The 20,427-nt window shown below is 48.5% G+C and overlaps 5 protein-coding genes across 5 annotated transcripts; 1 reads left to right on the forward strand and 4 right to left on the reverse strand.

Annotated features, from left to right (window-relative positions):
- Nucleotides 1-131: 131 nt before the first annotated feature.
- Nucleotides 132-1,319, reverse strand: PFLUO_LOCUS7290 (uncharacterized protein; the record flags this gene model as incomplete). The annotated part of the gene is made up of 1 exon (XM_073784918.1): nt 132-1,319. The coding sequence occupies one exon, from the start codon at nt 1,317-1,319 to the stop codon at nt 132-134; it is 1,188 nt and encodes a 395-aa protein (XP_073641325.1).
- Nucleotides 1,320-2,152: 833 nt separating this feature from the next.
- Nucleotides 2,153-4,075, reverse strand: PFLUO_LOCUS7291 (uncharacterized protein; the record flags this gene model as incomplete). Its single annotated transcript, XM_073784919.1, has 6 exons — nt 2,153-2,395; nt 2,447-2,746; nt 2,796-3,537; nt 3,592-3,657; nt 3,708-3,827; nt 3,882-4,075. The coding sequence occupies 6 exons, from the start codon at nt 4,073-4,075 to the stop codon at nt 2,153-2,155; spliced, it is 1,665 nt and encodes a 554-aa protein (XP_073641326.1).
- Nucleotides 4,076-4,594: 519 nt separating this feature from the next.
- PFLUO_LOCUS7292 (uncharacterized protein) lies at nt 4,595-6,394 on the forward strand (the record flags this gene model as incomplete). Its single annotated transcript, XM_073784920.1, has 10 exons — nt 4,595-4,621; nt 4,681-4,713; nt 4,763-4,807; nt 4,860-5,147; nt 5,198-5,327; nt 5,388-5,639; nt 5,684-5,795; nt 5,847-6,077; nt 6,168-6,188; nt 6,235-6,394. 10 exons carry the CDS (start codon nt 4,595-4,597, stop codon nt 6,392-6,394), a joined length of 1,299 nt encoding a protein of 432 aa, XP_073641327.1.
- Nucleotides 6,395-6,904: 510 nt separating this feature from the next.
- PFLUO_LOCUS7293 (Probable phosphoglycerate mutase pmu1) lies at nt 6,905-8,140 on the reverse strand (the record flags this gene model as incomplete). Its single annotated transcript, XM_073784921.1, has 3 exons — nt 6,905-7,678; nt 7,735-7,953; nt 8,006-8,140. The coding sequence occupies 3 exons, from the start codon at nt 8,138-8,140 to the stop codon at nt 6,905-6,907; spliced, it is 1,128 nt and encodes a 375-aa protein (XP_073641328.1).
- Nucleotides 8,141-18,498: 10,358 nt separating this feature from the next.
- PFLUO_LOCUS7294 (uncharacterized protein) lies at nt 18,499-19,916 on the reverse strand (the record flags this gene model as incomplete). Its single annotated transcript, XM_073784923.1, has 6 exons — nt 18,499-18,969; nt 19,018-19,315; nt 19,365-19,426; nt 19,489-19,638; nt 19,700-19,766; nt 19,825-19,916. The coding sequence occupies 6 exons, from the start codon at nt 19,914-19,916 to the stop codon at nt 18,499-18,501; spliced, it is 1,140 nt and encodes a 379-aa protein (XP_073641329.1).
- Nucleotides 19,917-20,427: the final 511 nt, after the last annotated feature.

The following is a 20,427-nucleotide window of genomic DNA, read 5'->3' on the forward strand; positions in this document are numbered from 1 at the left end:
TAATGAGTCTGCTGCTGAAAGACAACTGCAAATTACCGCCATGAAGATAAACAGAGAGTGCATTTTAAACAAAGAGCGTTTAATTGATGAGAAATAACAATATTTTATAGTTCAGCACGCAATTTGCACCCTTATTTCTCATTTTTCTTAGCCTCTTCAACTAGCTGACCAAGCTTCACTTGCATGAAAATAGACAGCTCATCATATATATTCCACTCGTCAACAATCTTGCCGTTTTTGTAGTGGTAATGCGTCATGCCCATAATCTGGAGGCGGAGCCCAGTAGGCTTTCCCAGTTCGCTCAGCAGACCGTATCCAAGGTGGTGGCCCTCCATGACCCAGCGGACCGCAACCTTGACACCACCCTCCTCACAAGGTGTGGAAAGAATGTGCTGGGGCATGTAGGCAGCATCGGGAATGGAGCCAAGCAGGCCCAGGTGTTGGTGCAGGACCGCAGAAGGGCCGTACAGCTCAGTCATTTTGGGACCGTGATACTGGCAGTTGGGAGCGTAGTGCTTCTCGACGCGACTGAACATGCGACAGTTCCACATGTCATGCAGCCAAGCCAGCGTCTCGGCCTCGAGGTCATTGTTTGCAATGGAGCTATCCGCCTCCCATTGCGGGTTTTGCTGGCCGATAAGACGGCGGTTCTCGCCAATGTCGACAGCCTCAACTCCCTTGTCAAAGAGGGCCTTGGCAGCATCGTATGCGAGAGTGCTGGGGTCTAGACCTAGTTGCTTGACGATCGCCATGTTATCGGCGACCACCCACTCGCGGTATATGCGGTTATGGTAGATCATGCAGTCGGCAATGGTGCGCGACACAAAGAGTTTCCCGGTGGCAGGGCCAAAATGGCCGTACTGGGTGTGCCGGCCGGTGCCAGTGACCAAGTGGGAAGTGTAAAAGCCTTTCTTATCGTCCCCATTCCATAGAACCTGGGTGGCCATGCCACGGCGCTCGGGGAAGGTGACCAGACGCTGGATAGTATCCCGCACGATGGATTCACGTTCGTAGATGGTACCCATGGTACCATAAAGAACACAGTTATGGGTGTAGTGAGTATAAATTAAGCCAATGTCACGCTCATCCCAGATTCGGTGCGTGCAGCGCACGATGTAATCGACAATGTCGGTATAGATATCGTCGAAACCTTCCATGGAGTGCGAGCGCTCTCGATCTGTCGGGGCCATGTCGATATAGTCATGACGCTCGACTTGAAGGGCACCCTCGGCCGTGCTGCCATCATTGGAGGTAGCTTTGATACCCTTGGTGATGTCGAAGCCGTTTCTCACGGGGGGGTCGGTCTTAGTCGGTTGCATGATTACCATCAATGGATGAGCAAAGAATGATAGGTGACCAGAGAATGGGTGATAGCAATTTTAATAGAAGGGCTGATGTGGGGAATGGTCGGCCCCCGGCGGACGTTGTTGAAGCCCCCTGCTCCCGCTGCTCCTCCGATGCGGCGAGGGGCCCGGCTTCTAGGGGACTACGGAGCATCTCCAAATTGCGGATTCTCGGTTCCAATAGGGTCTTCTTTCCACGGCCGATCTTTTTTACTGGGGGGCCGGTCTCTGCCGTTGGCTAAGAACGAAATAACTGTCCAAGGATGATAGATAACTGAGACAGCGATAGCAGTATCGGCAAAGCCGCCGGCCAGAGCGCCCGCCATTACCGTTAGCGCCTTATCGCGGCAACTCCGAACGCCCCCGTACTAGCGTCTTAGCCCGCGCTCCACTTGCCTATAATTGACAGCGGCCAACTTAGGATAATGGAAGTGGGCAGGAGATATATTGCTTGCAAAGGGACTACGTCCAAAAGTGCTGTGAGGGTATGTACTGTATTATATTGGAGCTAGGATAATCCTGACTGGAGAGTATTCTATACCTACCCTCTATCAACATAAATATCTGCTATCCGAAAAGCACTATAAGAAGCTGATACTGGAAAGCATCAAAACCTAGTCGTAAAAAAAGGTCAATCCAATATTTTATATATAAAAACAGCGTGAAATACAGATTATAATACTTTAATAGGTCATATTCATAACTGCTGACTCGTTCATTACTTTGGAAGGCTAATTTTTATGCGTGCCAAGCTCTGCAATATATATGGCTATATCATAATATATCGCAGAATAATAAATAATTCGTACTCAGTACATCTGTCGGTTCCTCATCTCGATTGGAAGGAAACACAGAAAGAAAGCAGCCAGCCAGATGCCCCCGGCTCCGAGCCAGAGGACACCGGCGCGGCCCTGGGCGATATACTTCTGACCAGCAAATGGAGCGACGATGCCGGCAACGCGACCCAGACTAGACAAAATGCCACTTGCGCTGGCGCGGTAGGTTGTATCGAACATCTCAGGCGCTGAGGCGTACAGAACCGCGTTGAAATACTAGCTCTGGTCAGTCTGTTATCTAATTGAACTCTGCATCACAAAACCTACACTTTGCATGATGTATTCAAGGGCATTTAAACCCACATATCCGGCAGTATTCTTTACTTGCGTATACATGGCCATGGAAAACCCCTGTAGCGCGGCAGAAATGACAAGCGACCACTTGCGGCCCAACAGGGGCATTTGAACCGAGAGAAGAGCAACGATGGCTCCGATCACACCTGGAAGGTAGATGTAGACATATTCCCGGTAAGTGTCAGAGACATTGTCGGTGCCACTGTCCACATTGTTACTAAGGAGAACAATGGGCAAGAAATAGCCAGCCAAGTTAAATGACCAGTAATTGCCCTATGACTGTCAGCACATGATGCTAAGCTGACCAGTTTAAGCCTCTTACCATATAGCCCAGGGCAAGAAGAACGAAACTAATACACTCCAGTTTCTTCGTGAAGAGATCTTTCAAGAACTCCAAGCTTTTGAACATGTTCAATATATAAGTCTTCGCGTCCCTACCTCTGGTCTGTTCAGTGTTTTCAACTTCGTAGCGAAGGTCAACTTCGCGGAAATCCTCAAGCGTGAGCGTGGGATCATCGGCGCCGTTGAATTTAGCGATCTTGCGGAGAACATCGATGGCATCCTGCTCACGACATTTGCTTAGGAGCCACTTGGGCGATTCGTAGAAGGGGAATAGGGCGTAACGAGCGAAGAAGATGGCGAGAGTCATGCAACCAATGATAATGACCATATACCTCCACCCCATGTTGCTCGAGACAGTGCAACAGGCTTCTCCGGCTTTGACATTATTACACGCTGGGAGTTTCACGTTGCAGCGATACCTGGCCGCGGTGCCATAAGCGATGGCAGAGGCAATTGTCACACCGATTGGCTGCCAAATCCCCAGCAAGGACACGAGGTAACGACGGTTTTGGGGTAGAAACTCAAGGGCAATTGTTGCATCAATGGGGATGTTGCCGCCGAGGCCAATACACGAGAGGAAATAGATGCCACAGATCGCCCCGTAGTTAAATTTGCTCACCGCCAGGAGCATGCCGAAGATCGAGGTGATGAGACACGTAAGTTCGAAGGCCCATTTGCGGCCGATGATATCTGTGACAATGCCAATGGAGAAGGCACCGATACTTTGCAATTTCAGTCTCTGGGGGTAACGGGATCATTCTGAAATAGGCACTCACGCAAGACCGGCATTAGAGCAGGTGAAAATCAGGCCTTGCTTGTCAGCGGGAACACCCATTTCCTGGCTGCAAACACGTTAGAGAATTGTCATTTCCTAAACTGTCATCAGACTCACAACACAGCCGTTGCCATGAGGCCCACACCTTGTGCCCAGGCCAAATCGAGGAAATAGCCGAAGCCGCAGAGCAGCCAGATACATTTTTGATACTTGCCGAACCCGAACTTGTCGATTTCACTAATTATGATGGACATTAATAATTCAAGTATGGCCTAGGGCTTGGAGTCTCACGCGTTGATGAGGGCAGCCCTAGCCTCAAAATGAGTGAGCTCGTGAGTAGCGTTGCCGCTCAGGATATCAGCCGCAGAAGCATGGCTCTTCTCCTCGGGCTCAGGGTTTACCTGCCGCGAAGCATCCTTATCGGGTTGTTCTATCTCGATTTTGGACGTACTCGGGTCCTGAATGTGGTCGGGTTGTGTTGACATGGCTTCGATGGATGGTATTATCTAGATCGAATTGAAAGGGAGCGAAGATGCACTCAAATAAGTCATGTCTCCGCGTGCTCAAAGGATCATCTCTATGACTACATGTTCCTAGTTCCGGGTCCCCATCCTACCACGCGATAAACGCCCCCCGGACCCGGACTGCCTATCAGCGGGTGACCCATCGGGAAACCCGATCGCGATAGGCGGAGCCGACCAGCAAACCAGGATACACAGACTGGGACCAGCTCCACGGTTATCGTCGCTGATAGAGTAATGACATATGGTTGAAAGGAAGATAGGATATCATCTGTTGGTCAATGGCTCTTGGAAACGTTCGCGTATGCATACTATCACCACTGTCTCCCCTCAGCATTGCCGGAATGTCCTCGCGTAACAGCAATCCATCTAATCACTTTCCCCTGTGGGCCACAGTTGCACAGTCCAAGAGAGCAGCTCGTGATGCAGAAATTCCTTTAGCATGGCAACTGCGACCTGACCAAGTTCCAGATGATCAGCTAGATGTCACTGCAGTCCCTGCCGAGTGCGGTATCTTAACAGATAGGGAAGTAGAAATTACAGAAACAGACGTGACCGTTTTGACGCAGAAGCTTCTCGATCGACACTACAGCTCACACGAAGTAAGTGGCGTAGCTATTGGTGCAATAGAATGCTGATTCATGTCATTAGGTCACATTAGCCTTCTGCAAACGAGCGGCTATCGCCCAGCAGCTTGTAGGCCCCATTTTATTTAAACAAACTGCACCGAGACTCATACCTCTGCCAGGTCAACTGCCTCAGCGAAATATTCTTCAACCGCGCTCTTGAAGCTGCTCAACGCCTAGACACCGAATATGCGACATCCGGGATTCCGCGCGGCCCCCTCCATGGCCTCCCAGTCTCGCTAAAAGACTGCTTCAAAGTCGAGAGAACCGACGCCACCATTGGTTATACAGCGTTTGCGAATCAGCCGACACCAGAAGAATATGAATCAGAGGTCACAAAGATTCTGAGAAGCAGCGGTGCTATCTTGTACTGCAAGACAAATGTCCCGACAGCCCTCATGTCGGGCGAGGTGAGTGAGGCGAAGCCTGGAAGCTCGACATGCGATTGACGGAAAGGTAGACATATAATGCTATTTATGGCTATACCTCCAACCCTTATAATAGAAGAATGTCCAGCGGTGGTTCGTCGGGGGGCGAGAGTGCATTGCTCGCGCTCAAAGGATCTCCTCTGGGTGTTGGTACAGACATTGGTGGGTCTGTTCGTAGGTTTTTGGATATATAAGCAAAAGGGTCCCTGCTAACATCTGCAGGTATACCAGCCTCATTTTGTGGCTTGTACTCCCTGAAACCATCCTCTGGTCGTTTCCCTACGTATGGCATCCAAGACAGTCTTGAGGGTCAGGAGGCTATACGAAATGCAATTGGTCCTATGGCCAAGTCATTGGATGGAATTGAGATCTGGAGCAAAGCTGTTTTGAAAAGCGAACCGTGGATGAAGGACGACCCGGACTGTCTGCCCATCCCGTGGCGCGACGTGGAGATTCCAAAGCAGCTATGCTTCGGTGAGTGCTATCTTGGTGAGTTATCTAAGTTCTGACCAACCCAGGCCTTCTACTCGACGATGGAATTGTCAAACCTCTGCCCCCTGTCACCAGGGGTTTGCTTCTAACAAAAGCAGCCCTCAAGGCTTCGGGGCATAATGTTATTGAGTTCCGAATGTAAGTCACTAATCTTGCGCGCATCCTATGGGGCTTTCAAACGTAACACAGAATTGATGACTTCAGTGAGGAGCCGCTGTTCCTCGACACCCTAAAGCATGTCTTGTACCGGTCTGCTACCGCCGAGTTGCTAGGTCAAACCCTAAGCAAAACCAATGAACCATGGCCTCGGGGCTATGAGCTGCTCGCCGAGATGACCTGCCATTCTAGCACCGACGAAATATCTGCAAATGTTCCTACCACGGTATCTGACCTCTGGAAAGCACAGACACAGCGGACCAAGTATGCCAAAAGTATCTTGCAGTCATGGGCAGCTACTAGAATACGAACAGAAACAGGTAGGGAGATGGATGCTTTGCTGATGCCATGCAGCCCGTGGCCAGCGTCTCCGAAGTAGGTTTTCCAGGTTTGATAGTGGAAACCTTGCTGACGCTTATAGGTACGGATTCATCTACGACAACTATACTAGCCTTTGGAACGTGCTCGATTACTGCGCGACCACGCTACCAGTAACCAGGGTCTCGCCGGACGAGGATCTGAAGCCAGAATATAGGGGACGAAATGAGCTAGAGTCTCGGATTTGGGAGGCCTGTATGTGAATCTATCTTGAACTGGTGCTAAGGGCTGACAATAAGTAGATTCGCCCAAGCAAATGATTGGATGTCCCGTGGCTGTACAGCTTGTCGGCCGTCGGTTGAACGAGGAATTTATTCTGGGAGTGACAAGAGCATGCGGTGCTGCTTTGCGTGATGCATCCTAGGCTTTATCATAGCTTCTTCTGCTATACTTGCCTATCTAAGCATCAGTTCGTACACATGCTAGCTTATTGAGGACTGGCTCTACTATTCCTTTCGTTGAGTCAATAGTTGCCAACACGATTGAACGAAAGAGAGCCACCTTAGATGAGTTACCTGTGGCTAATTAGAATGCACAATCCTCTTTATTCTCTTGTTTTAACATAACTAGACCAACATCCATCCTAGCGCCACCATGTTATTCGAAATCTCTAGTGATAAATTTACGGTAGACAATGGTATTTTCAACTCTCCCAAATCCCGGTGTTCAATTGGCGGCCAAATATAAATCTCCAGAGGGAAATCTACCGCATCCTACGCATCGTAGCACACCGGCCCGCTCGTCGTAGAGGGCTCAGAAGTCATAGTCACCAAAGGTGTCGTCACCGCTGCCGCCGACGAAGCACACACACAGTTGGCAAGAGATGTCGCAGGCGGCGTAGTGCAGTGTGCACTGACCGTCCAGGCGTGGCACTTCGTGACAACATCCTTCTCCTGCGTCTCCGCCCGAATAAGCACCGGAATGACGGCGCCGGTGTTCAGACTGAACGTGCGATGGCCCAACACACTCAGTATTGAGCCAATCTCACCAGAGTGACTAGTGACGGAAACAAAAAGATTCTGCTCATGGTTCCGATTACCAAGCTCCTCAAACACCTCGTCCAATACCTTTTTCGAGCGCATGTTCTGCGCATCGGTCGTCTCGGCCGTGATGCCGTTCCAGAGCTCATCGTTTATCGTGAATCCCGACTCGATGATCCATTCAGGGAACAGATTATGGATGTAGTTCTTACTTCGGCGGTTGTCGCAGGTGTGGATGCTGATGCCTTCGCGAAAAAGCTCCTTGACCATGGGTTTGAAGGACGCGCTGTTACGGGGCAGCTCCAGACCCTCAAATGTCACGTTGGCGGTTTGCAGGCAACGGGTCAACGGGGAAGTAAAATAAGCGTCCGGGGTGTGAATGCGCTGATCGACGATGAGCTGCTGCCAGAAGTTGTGGGCAGTTTGTGCCTGCTCGACGCCGAGCTGAGAGAGCGCAGCGTCGTGCCAGGTGGTCGTGTCGTTGCCGTCGATCTCAGCCCAGTAGCACTGCTCTGTTATTAGTTGTGTATCCATGGAGAATGGGATGGAATGAGCGGGCATACATTCCATGCCGGGGTACCATAGTAGGCCTGCGCGTCATTATGATACCCATCGCCGTGTCGTCCAAAGAAGAAAACCTTGTACTCGACGTTGCAAGGAGATTCCTGGTTCAGACGAACAACCTCGTTGTAGAAACGCTGCCATTGAGTCAGGTCTTTGGAGTTCCTGTTGTATGTTTCACCCTCGTAGGTGCGGTTAATAAGGCCGAAGTTCTCCTCGTACTATTTCGGTCAGTAAAAGCTGTCGTTAGATTCGGGCTAATTTTTTACTTACGTAAACGAAGGTGGATGGGTCTGTTGACACCTCGTCCTGCATGAAATAGCCGGTGACGGTGGTGTAGTTGATGTAAGAGGCCTTGGCGAGGGCAGCCAGGCCCAGGACAGCAGTATGAAGGGTAGAGATCTTCATGGTGGCTGCAGCTTGCCACGATAGTACTAAAATTAAAGGCATCAGGATCTACGGAGAAGTGCTAGTTTATATAGACGTCGAAACTATTATGAAATATAGTGAGTAAATGATCCTGTATCACAGCCCACGTGCCAGGGATCAAACCATTAGAACCTGCCTGTCGAGCACGTGGGCGCGGAACAGGGATAAAACCCGGCCAATTAGATTGCATTTTTGCATTAGTTTGTATTATCTACCTATTGACCATACCTTCTATTATGACAGTTACGCAAAATTGTTCGAACGGCACTCACTAAATGCATCCGTGGTAGCGTTCGAGAACTTGTAAGCCGTCACTTTTATTTCCCCCACTCGGGCGCTACCTGCCAAGAAGCCCCAAAAATTAAGCTTTCGGACCGTGGAATATCTTGGAGAATGACGGTGGTCATGGGAGAGAGAGAAATATGTAGATTGTCTACGATGTGAAAGATGAACACAAACCGTTAAGTAACGGGATAAGCGATACCCTCAACAGAATGGATGCCAAATTTATGGATACGCTAATGTTAGGGCAGAGATGATCATTCTGTTTGTTCGAGATTGAATATTCTCGGCAAACATGGTAGAATCCAACTACCGTGAACTACGTAGTAATTTTGTGCGAATGTTTCCCGCGGTGGTGGAGCACGTCAATGCTCGGTCGTGTCTTCGGCAGCTATCACCACTGACATCATTGGGAGAGTCGTCTTCTCTCTCTCCAGGGCGTTTATGCCCCGGAAATGCAGCCGGTTGTTCGCATCGACGTCCCGGTATGCGAAGCACGGCAGGTTCCGCTTATGTTGCAACGTTGCCAGTACGGACGGGTGGCAAGTCTCTTACGTTTAGCAAGGTTCCCAGAGGCGGTCAAGCCTGATGTTCAAGTTAAAAGATTTCCGTCAGCCTAGCTGGGCCAAGACTATCGCTGAGGTTTTTCTCGAAAAAAAGAATACCAATTCAAAATCCTCAGACTCTGTTCGATACTTAGACCCACTTATTATAGAAGCAGCTAGGGAGCCGCATCTAGTCTCTTCATTGGCTGCGGCAAATTTCAATGCCGGCATCTTGCCGGACCATGGATCATTCTTATTGATATCGGTGCGATAGGAAATTATCACCGTCGTAGCGGTTTGTCAGCTAAGCTGTAGAAAACAAGGTGAGAAGATCTTGTGAGCCAACAGACATTGCAGAATCTAAAACTGTCGACTAAACCAAGTGAGGGTCCATGTGGGTCAGAGGAGACTTGTCAGTTGGGTTCAACGTAATGAAATTGACGTTGTGAGGGCATGATACTGGGAACTCAAATTGAGTAGATAGTTGGAGATGGCTCAAAAGTCTACCTAGTTACTCAAGTATGGGTGAATATTTTCTTCACGTGATGCATAACCGGGCTATTCTTATAATTCTTATGATGGTGACAACAGAAAAAATTGGATCCAGGCCTTTATCCGTCGTTCGGTATTTAACGTGCAACGCTTCGCTGCCACGTGCACGGAAATTAGCATTGCAACTGGCTTGTTCTGCCGGTAGAGCAGGAAGAATCCTTGCCAACGTCTGGTTCCGTCAAGTCCACATCCATTCAGATCCGATAATTATATTCCACCAGATATGTTTCAACATCGGGAATGACCGGCAAATATCAACGGCGGTAACAGGGCTAGTCACTGTGGCTAACCATGCTTTGGGTGTTGTCGTTTTCGCTCTGGCTGGGTCCGCTAGTTATGGCTGCAGGCAGCTCTTACTCCCGGGCGCGAGGATGGGGCATGAACAGTAATTATAGATTTCACAGAGAAGAGCCCACGATTAGCCCTTTGATAGGTGTCCGATACCACTATAGATGTCAATGGAACTATCGAAAATGTAGGCGGTGTCGTTCAAAGTCGGGGAGTAGAAGATCTCCTCAGCGATCAGCCCAAGAACGGCTGCGTCAGTGTGAAACCCGTTTATCTCGAGTACTTATCGTGCTACCAGAGGAAAGCAGACGGATTACGCTACGCGGCTTAGAGTTTAGGTTTGAGGAAAACGTCCCTGTGACGAGCAATGGCCACACATTCTGGGACAAAAGACCTAGTCCCCCAGGGTCGATTGAGCTCCTCCTCGGGGAACCTGTTGTCATACTGCATAATTCCGAATTGCAAGTCGCGCTAGATCAACTTTAATTATTAACACTGCCATAGTACTCATCCCATAGAAACCAATCGAACACGCGCTCCGTCGTTGGCCCGCGGAAGTATGTTGAACTATTCTCCGGTGTGCAGTCAGAATCATGAAATCTTGAATCTTGGATCTCAGCTTCAAGAATCCGTGATGTGACATCCATGTCGACTGGTAACCAGTTCAAATAGCTTTTCATGTCGCAATTACCCAGATCTGTACTAGTCAGGTCATCCCACGACTCTGTACCATGCTCATCAAGCCCGGAATAATTAGGATTTTGGGATAAGTCAGTTGCGTTGTCGGCAGGACTTTTTGAGTTGAAATGGCGGGTGTGAGATTGAGCAAGCTGGAGGAAAACAGTTGCAGTATGCTGGAGCTTGGAGCAGACACTTGATAAAAGCCGCATTTGGAATTTCATCTCAGCAAAGTAAGTTACCGTCGTGGCTAAGAAACGTAGATCCTGCTGAAGTGTCGGGTATTTGGTAGATTGATGGACGACGTTCTCGAATATCACGAAGAAAGGAGCGAACGGATAATACAGAAGCTGCCTATATGGAGATTGCTGTTAGCTTGCTTCAAAGGATTAGGGAAAACTCCCCCATACCAGATAACTCCATTGTATACTGAGCCCCAGTTCGATACTAAAGACGGAAGAAGGGAGATTGCTTCGCGAGCACAAGATAGCCGGATATTCGAGGCCCGATCATTCTTCAGTAATAGTGTCAGGATGTGTAAGTATTGAAACTTGACACTACTGATTCCTAGATTCATTTCACGAATTTGTTTAGCATCTGCTGAGATGCGATCGTTGTTCATAGCCAGTGTCAATGCCTGACCTTGCGAGTTAGTCATTCCACTGTCGAAGTGGTCAATATAGCTAGGAGACTCGTACCGTATTTGTGTTCGAAAACCAAGTGTCTAGTTTTACTCGCATGTCATCTTTGGCTTCTTCGGAATGAGCCACACCCCGAACTTCCAATACTAACTTCAAACTTATTTCACCAGAGTTTTTGGAGCAAGCCGAGCTTGAACAGCCATTTTTTCGCTTCCCGTCAGATGAAATCCTTAGACAAGTCGTTTTCGAACCAGAGAAATTCAGGGAAAAGGCGTGGATTGTGTCTTTCAATTATGTTTTGCTTGCCGCAATTTCTACCGAGCAGGATAAGTATGAGGACAATCTTCGACAAAATGCTCAACTGGCCCTTAATGATAGCCGGATTTTCCTTGAGCCAAGCTTGTATCATTAACGTGCAAGCTTTGGCATTGCTATCCATTCATGGGGAAGACTTCGCTGCACCTAACGTATCTTCGATGTTGTTGGCCCACGCATGTCGCCAGGCTGAAGCTTTGGGCTTGCATGTTAGGGGCGCTGAGGGTAATTTCGATGACTCACAACATAGGTTGTGTCTGTTTTGGATGCTTTTCACGCTTGACAAGTCATGTGCTCTTGCATTTGGCCGGCCTACCTTTTTACCATTAGCTCTTTATCGCCATGTTCCGCTGCCTGACGAACAGTTCACGCTTAATTTCCGCCCTCATGATACGGCAGTTTCCCGCAGACAACAAATTGCGAATCTCTGACATGGCACCCTGGCGGCTTTCTTCAAGCCCTTGTCGGGGTAGGCGGTCGATGCCTGCCGGCGCCCCTTGGAGAACGGAGAAGGAATGTGAAGGGCCAATATAAAGCGGCGAACTGGACCTATTGTCTTCACTCGCAGTCTCCCGATTAAATATATTGGGTGTTCTAGTCAAGTCCATTCGCGGGAGTGTGGACAAGCCATGCAACGCTTCCTCAACGGACCCAGCCAGAGACTGGACCGTGCTTTCCAGGCAATTCAGGCGACGCTCAATGCTGTTCTCGGCATATGTACTAGAACGTGCGGCCACATGGAGGCCATCTCGCGAATATACGCATCTACCCGGCCACGGCTTGCAAGTACTGCATTTCGGTAGCTCTCGAGAACACCTTTGAAAAAATTAGCCAAGACTAGGATTACGTATGAGCTCATGTACGCCTAAGAAAGGTTCAGAAATACTTGAGTTTCTTCTGTCGACAAAAGTTTCACTAACACTGTCAGTTTTGGCGCAGTTACGGCTGCTCTCCGCATATCTTACGGCAAATCGAGCAAAGCTGTAGCCTGCGACTGAGTGACCAGTGGCTTCCATAGGACTTCCGACGAAAGTTTCCGAGTTGCCGATCAGTCAAATCGAGCTTCAAGTGAGAATGACAAAGTCCAAGAAGTGGACCCGGGGTGTCCGAGGAGTTACCGAATTTTAGCGGTGCAAGTGGTCGCTTCCGGAGATCTGTCCGGATGGGCCCCCGAAGTGAACCAATCAGAGATGGGGAAACCGGAGCTGGATGAATAGAACGTTCTATTACGGCACCTATATAAAGACATTACTTCTCTGAGATACTTAAAAAGCCTATTTCGAGAGCATCGTTTATTTCTTCTCTTAATTTTGTTTTAATACATTCTACTATGGATTCGCCACCCTCCATCGCGATTATCGGTGCTGGGCCGAGTGGTCTTCTCTTCGCACGGCTACTAGAAGTAAACGGAGTGACGGACTAGGTCATTTATGAGCGCGATGAATCCTCCACCCCTGGTCCCTGGCAGCAAGGCGGTTCCCTGGACCTCCATGGCCCATCAGGCCAACTCGCACTCAAAAAAGCGGGCTTATTCGATGAATTTAACAAGGTCTATGCACGCTGGGACGCCTCAAAGATACACATCGTCAAACCCTCTGGAGAAACAATTGGGCGCTTTGGTGAAGGTCGCGATGCTCCAGAGATTGATCGCATGCAGCTACGCCGGCTTCTACTTGGATCTATACCTGCTCATAAAATTCAATGGGGCCACGGCGTGCGTTCCATTGAGAGAAAGGGGGCCAATAGTTCTACGAGAAGTATTAATGGATGCATTATCCATTTCACCAATGGCAGCTCAACTACTGGGTTCAAGCTTATTGTCGGAGCTAATGGGGGCTGGAGCAAAGTCCGTCCTCTGGTAAGTCAATGCAACCCGAAATCAATTTGAGATTCTAAACTTGAGTTGCTCTCATTAGGTTACGTCTGCACGTCCGGTTTATTCTGGAATAATGTACATCAAAGGCAATATCTCACTCACCAATCAGATTTACAACACAGTCAGTGAACTGGCCGGACCGGGAATGATGATGGCGGTGGGTCAATGGAAGAACTTAGCATTGCAGCAGGCGGCCGACGGCACCTACAGAATATAGTTTGGTCTTATAGTGCCGGAGGACTTCTACAACCATCACGAAGGCAGTGCTGTGGAAAGGACTGAAGCTTTGCGACGGCTGATGCTATCTTCCGATAAATTCTACGGAAACTGGGCACCACAACTAAAAACTATTCTCACGAATGCCGAAGGTCCTTTCTGTGCTTGGACCTTGAACCACTTGAAGGCAGAAGAAGTAGGTTGGAAACGTGACGTGGCTCCAGGGGTAACGCTTCTCGGAGATGCAGCGCATCTTTCAACCCCCTTTGTAGGCGAGGGAGTCAATTGCGCCATGCAGGATTCTCTGCTCCTGGCTGAATGTCTTTTTGAAATCCCCAAGAGAGGCCTGGGTTTAGAAAGCGTACAGGTAGCTGGCCTGGAAAAAGCCTTAGCTTCATATGAAGTGGGTATGTTTGAGCGCGGCCAGGACCTGATCCGGCACAGCGCGGAGAGTGAAGCTGTTCCTTTCAGTGAGAATTCAGTGCATTGAGTTCTCGGGTTTGTCGATGGTGAGCACGAGGAACTGCTGTATGATGTGAAGACCCCTGGTGGCAAATAAATAACTAAAGCTGCATTCGAAGTTCATTGATGCCACAGTCAAGATGGTAATAGCCTCAAGGAATGGGCTATAGAATTTAGATGATATTTTCAGAGTAATCATCTACTGGGCAATTTATCAAACTCCCGGATCCCGACTTTAATTCACTAAATCCTCCTAATATGGGGAAACTGTGGCCCAGCGGGGACGACAGATCCCACAATGTAGAGTTTCTCGCTTCTCTACACCCATGAATACAGACACGATAAATATTATCAATTTCATCATTATCCCATCTTTACAACTATTTAAATTTGCCTGTAATGAGCCTCATCTAAATTTCCACGGATATCACTCTATAAATGAATCTCGAAAATCCCAGTATAACTAATTAAAAAAGATGATTTCAGTGAGACTAAAGCTTATGACTTAATCTTTTTGCCTTTGAGATGCCTTGAATTCTAATTGAAAGAAGTTCGATGCTTTGTAGAGAATATATGAGGGATTTAATAAAAAAGCCTTGATGCAAGGAGCTTCAAAGGAGCACCGAGAATCACTGTACGGAACTGGTGTTTAAGACCAAATCGGCTTTGAAATTTAGGAGGGCAGATTAAAGCCCTGAATTTCAAAACACCTGTTGAGGGATCCTTATCTTACTTCCATTCTATTTTCCAATACAGGCTTCAGCCATGCCTTTCGCCCTGTAAAAGGTAGCATAACATGTTGGGGTTTAGCTAGACAGTTGTTGAGAATTCTCTAACCTTGCGCAATATTACAGGCAAATGAAATAATTCCAAAGACGATACACAAAGCTCAGATCCTATCTATTCTTGAGACCCGAATCGCCCTCCATGGCAGTGTGGTTATCGGCTTTGTTGATCTCTTCTTCCTTCGCGGCAGATTCGGCGGCATCCATTTCCGCCGCAAGTGTAGTTCGTCCTCTTGTTCTCCACTTCAGATAAGAATAGTAGATTTAATAAACAATCAGTAGCAAGCCCCAGCTGATGTTGCTAGCGATGCAGCCTTTGGGGTATCTTTCGCAAACGTGTTAGCGTTGGATGGCAGCGTTTTGGGCCGGATGGGCGGGGAAATGAAGGCGAGTGGGCCCGGTTACCTCGACGCGTTCCGTGCAGTCCATAGCTGAGGGCCGGTGATACAATCGACAGTGTATCCGACCAAAAATATGTTGCTGATGGCGGAGTTTTTCGTCGTTTTGTTTTGTTTTGCTTTGTTTTGTTTTTTTGGATATTCGAGGCGATCATACTCAAGCTGGTCATCACGAAGAGAACTCGTGCGTGCTGCCAACCTCGTGGAGACGACAATCCCACATTTGTCTTATATGGGGGAGGGAATCAGTGACACTGCCAACAAGCGGCACCAAGGTCATGATAAATCCTTACCAAGTGTTTTTAGCACAGTTAATCTGGATCAAAGAGGGATAAAACAGTTGTTAGCTGCGCTATACATGGATCAAGCAAAGTCATAGTTACATGATTTGATTACATTCTTGATTGGTGGCCAGAATTTTGTGTCCTCTTTCACCTCGCGCGATATCAATTACATCCTGAGCTCATATGCCTTCTTCTAATTAAATCAGATAGATCATAGCTCCAAGTGCTGTTATGGTAAATTGATCAAATATACAGGTGTATATAATATCTGCTAAGCTTGCCCTCCTATATGACTGGGGGAGTTACCTCAATGCAATTCTGCAGGTGCAAAATTCGGTATTTTGGGTTCCGTCCCAGAACCTGCTTCAGATAAAGCATTGCTCGGAGGGAGCTCATGCGGTCCAGTTTCAGAGGACAACTCGTGCCTTCCAGTTTGGGCACGATCCTGCGCACACTGGGAATGTCCCTGTGTACGCTTTCGACCACGAAGTACAAGCCAAACCGCCCCGACAATCAACGCTAGCGCCCCAATGGCAGCACCAACACCAATTCCAGCCTTGGCACCCGTAGATAAACCGGAACTGCCTGATTTATTAGCGGAGATTATCGTTGGAGTTGCCGTCGCTATTGTAGATGTAGCCGTCGCTATTGTGGACGTAGCCGTCGCTGTCGGAGGGACCGTTGACAATGGTAAATCGGTTGACTTGTAGTTGAGTTGAACCAATGGTGCTTTGATGATATAGCTGGAAACGATCATTTCCTCAACTATCGAGGACGCCGCAGCGCTGAATGTCGCGGGTACGCTTTGATATCTGAAGTCATTGCTTGTTCCAGAGGAACAAAAAATGGCCGGAAAGGACCCAGTGAAGTACACAGAATGGCACGTTTGGTATTGCTTGGGGCCTAGAGTGTAGTCACAGGTGAATCCGCTGTTACATGAGTCAGAAAATAGTCTCAGGCATCGAAAATTCTAGCGACAATGGCTGTGATTTCTACTTCACTCACGTTGGACAACACCCTATAGCTGTTTCCGATTGCTCTAGAGAGTATTGGAATGTGAACCCGCCATCAACTCCGCCAGTTGCAGAACACGCGGTCGAATATCCAGCGGGGCAGTACAGACCGGGGGAATAGAACCCCCAACCATTTAGCGCGACGCCTGTTGACAGGTCTGGATTCGAGCGTGGTGGCCAGCATTCGACGTTATCCTGGATGCCTTGGTCGTTGTAAACGTTGTCGCTGCACGTTTGGGCCTGCCAGCCAGACGAACAACCAGTGCATGCTTCCACAGCGACGCTACATGAGGATGGATAGGTAAATGTCGTTGTTAGTGGTCCCAAAACAGTACGTGTGCTGGTCATGCTGGATGAGGCATCAAGGGGCAATTCACAAAACCTGTGCCAGGAAAGTGAGAAGGAAAAACATGGATGGCCCCCAATCAGCAGCAGATCAGCAGTTCAGCAGTTCAGCTGACCCGCGTCAGAGAGGCTCTGTGCCCAGCCCACGGGCCTGACCGAGACCAGACCGGATCAGGTCTCGCCCTGACAAAAAAGTCCCCTTTTTCTGAAGGATTGTCAGACGAGAATTTCAATTATTCCTCGCCCATTGGCTACCTCGTCATCCTTTTGTTATCTCCAATATTGATAAAAAACCTCGGAGAGCGTACACATCGTCAATAATCAACATGAACGACCTTCTATCGCATCCACCACCACTGGTTTTGGCGATGCACGTGCATCATCATGTCGACTGACTGCTAAAAGGCATTTAAAAGGAACCTTTTACTTGTCCTATGGCGACTGTCGAATACGGCTGCGACCGAATTTTATATCCTCGTTATGTACGGCTAGGTGCGCGACTTGCCAAGAACAGAAAATGAACACTTTGAGATGTTTTACGTGATTGTGGCTCTCCTTCAGCAATCCGCAACCCGGAAACTAAGTACGAGCAACTTTTGGCCGTAAATATATCGTACTCTTATGAAGAGTGCAGAAATCATCAACCGTAGCTACAACAACTTGCTTCCAGAACTGGACCTCGGCACTGCCAATAGTCGAGCAAGAATGAGACTAGTAACTGCGAATTCCGCACCGAGAGTTTAGGCAAAAAACTAGCGCAAAGACTTACAATGTCTCTGATGTAGAAATCTATTCAATTTGAACCACTATTGAGAAGTTATAGTGGCGCAGGGCATTCCGTGATCGGAAAAGGCTACCAGAATGCCAGTGGGTCGTGTCAAAGCGTGGTTGGAGGAGCCATATCTTTACTACACATAGTGACATCTTTAATGAGAAGTTTCAGGCAACCCTGAATGTTTTATTGTCAAATTTTCCTAGCCTCTCTTTTTTGTCGGACTTATTATCGACTACTCCAAGTATCTGGCAATCGAACCTGTCACACGCGGAAAGACGAGCAAGGACATTCGAGCCGCACCACAGAAGTATGGATCACCTTAGTATCGAGGCTTTTCCCACAAGTCTCTAGTGAAGAATATCCAGATGGATTTCCAAATCATGTGTTGTCGGCACGGTACTGTAATCCTGATCCACGAACATCCCCATTGATTGAACGCCCATATACTATTCATGTCACCTTTCAAAGTGAGAATGAACAAGAAACAAATCTAAGAAATGGAGGGCATAGCGATTTATACTCTTTGTAACACAAACTCACATGGGAATCCCATCTCTTTATAGACATGCTGCGCATCAAGAAAGCCCAGCAATACGTTGATGAAGTCTGCGCTCAATTTCAAATGGCGCACAAGATCTGATCTTATATATGCTCGCGATTCTCTTAGTTTTTGAGCTGAAACTACTTTTATCCCTGAGCATAACCCATGTCCATTATTATCAGTGGCTCATTCCAAAGTTTTTGATCTAGACTAAAAAAGAATCGTAGTCTTCGCACACCAAGTCCAGTAGATATTACAACGTATGAAACTCCTTCATGACCCTGCGTAAGTCCTGATCGCGAGTGGAAATTACCAAATTAGCATCAAATAGCGGGAATATCTTAGTTCTTTTCAATGACAATTTCTGTCGTTTTCCAAATATGAGGGTCATTCTCCCTGTTCTGGTCTGTTGGGGACTGTGCCCACTCCGCCGGCTCGCTATCACCTGTTGAGGCGCCTGAGGTATGTGTATGCTTCCCGACTCCGCCCATCTCGATGATATGCTCCTCGCTATCTCCAATTGTCTCGATGTCGTACATGCGCGTCAATACGCGAGTAGACCGTGTGCCAGTCCCTGGCTTGGAGCGAGCATGGGACATGCGGTTTGTGCCATACTGTGGGGTGTTGTACTTTCCATCCGTTGGGTGGGTTGTTGACTTGAGGAAGCTGACCATCGACCTGACCAAGGCCCAAATGAATGGTGCATTGGTCACATATACACCGATGGAAGCCTCACGCAAGTACCAGAACTGGTAGCTCGAGTCCCAAATATCGTGAAAGGTGAAGTACTTGGAAATGATGGCGCAGAGAATCTAACCCGATCAGTGATCTGACTGTGTATGAAGGCAGGATACACGCACCACAACAATACCCATGGAAAAGACGACCAACACAGGAATCTTGGTCCTCCACGGCATCCGGGTTCGAAACAACATCGGCAAGATGACAAACAAAATCGCCATATCAGAGCTGATGTTGAATACACATTGAACGACCTCGTAACGAAAATAAGTGGCGCATTCGCGCTGGGGCGGCGGCAGCGTCCAGTATCCGGACACCGGATGGCAGTTAAGGAACAAAGTCAGTTCCGTTGCTAACCAGCCGAGGAAGGTATAGGCGGCGCATAATTTCACGAATCGGTGCTGCTTGAGATTCGATCTGTGGAGGGTCAGAGTCCATTGTACTAGCCGTCACTTGGCCAACTTACGTGAGCCGAAAGTACACTAGTAGCATGCAAGCCTTTAAGCAGTAAACAGTGCATAGTTGACACTGGATAACAGAAATGAACGGTCAGTGAAAAAATCTCTCATCGTCCATTTCAGTGAACATACATTTTCAGAGGCAAATTCGATCTTGGCGCCGGTGATGCGCTCTTTGATATCCTCGGCAGTAAAAGTCGCATATTGGCCGGGTAGGTATAGACTACTTCCCCCTCCCTCGGCGATCTTGATGTTGGTGACAACGAAGGCAGTGTAGAAGCACTGTGCGAGTCAGCTTTGTGTATGGTAGACCTCACACAACAGATGGATGGCCAATACATACCACGGCAATGACCATGAGATAGTCTTCGATCTGGTAATGAAATCCCATCCGTTTGTACCGAGCATATCTGGGCTAGGTTAGCTGAAAAGCGGTCGGCGCGGATGAACGGAGGGGGGAGCACAAACAATCGCACAATAAAGAATAAGATCCCAATGCCATACATGATCCATGACTGAACCACGAGATCGTGGGGGGTACCCCCGCCGTCGTTGGGCATGATGTGTGTATGGTGATGGCCATGCGCAGGAGCGAGCTCCATGAGACTTAAAAAGGCCATGAGGCGGGTGCCGCCCTGGGTACCTGCCGAAGACACTACTAGGGCTGCACCATGGGCACGAACGGACCCGATCCACGACAAAACCTTACTGTGCAATGGCTGCAGGGGAAGGAGGGTCAATCTAGCCAATGGCAAATCCGCAGGCGCTAGAACCGTGGATCCAGCATCGACTCGAACGCCTGATCGCCCGAAATTATTACAGTTACATCAAGCAGGACCGTACATTATCTAGGGTCATGCTGGACTTTGCAGTCCCATCGTGCGCTGGATCGCCTGCGGCCTGGCTAGCCTCTCCGATCTTTCAAGCGCAGACGGCTCCAACAATGCGGGCTTGTTGTTACAAACACATGATCCGATAGTCATCTATTGGGGCTAATGTCTCTTCCTGGCGATCCGTAAAATCAAGACAAAGCTGGCGATCAGACCCGAGCTGTGGATGGAGTTCCCAATC

This window comes from Penicillium psychrofluorescens (genome assembly GCF_964197705.1).
Source record: "Penicillium psychrofluorescens genome assembly, chromosome: 5".
Lineage (NCBI taxonomy): Eukaryota > Fungi > Ascomycota > Eurotiomycetes > Eurotiales > Aspergillaceae > Penicillium > Penicillium psychrofluorescens.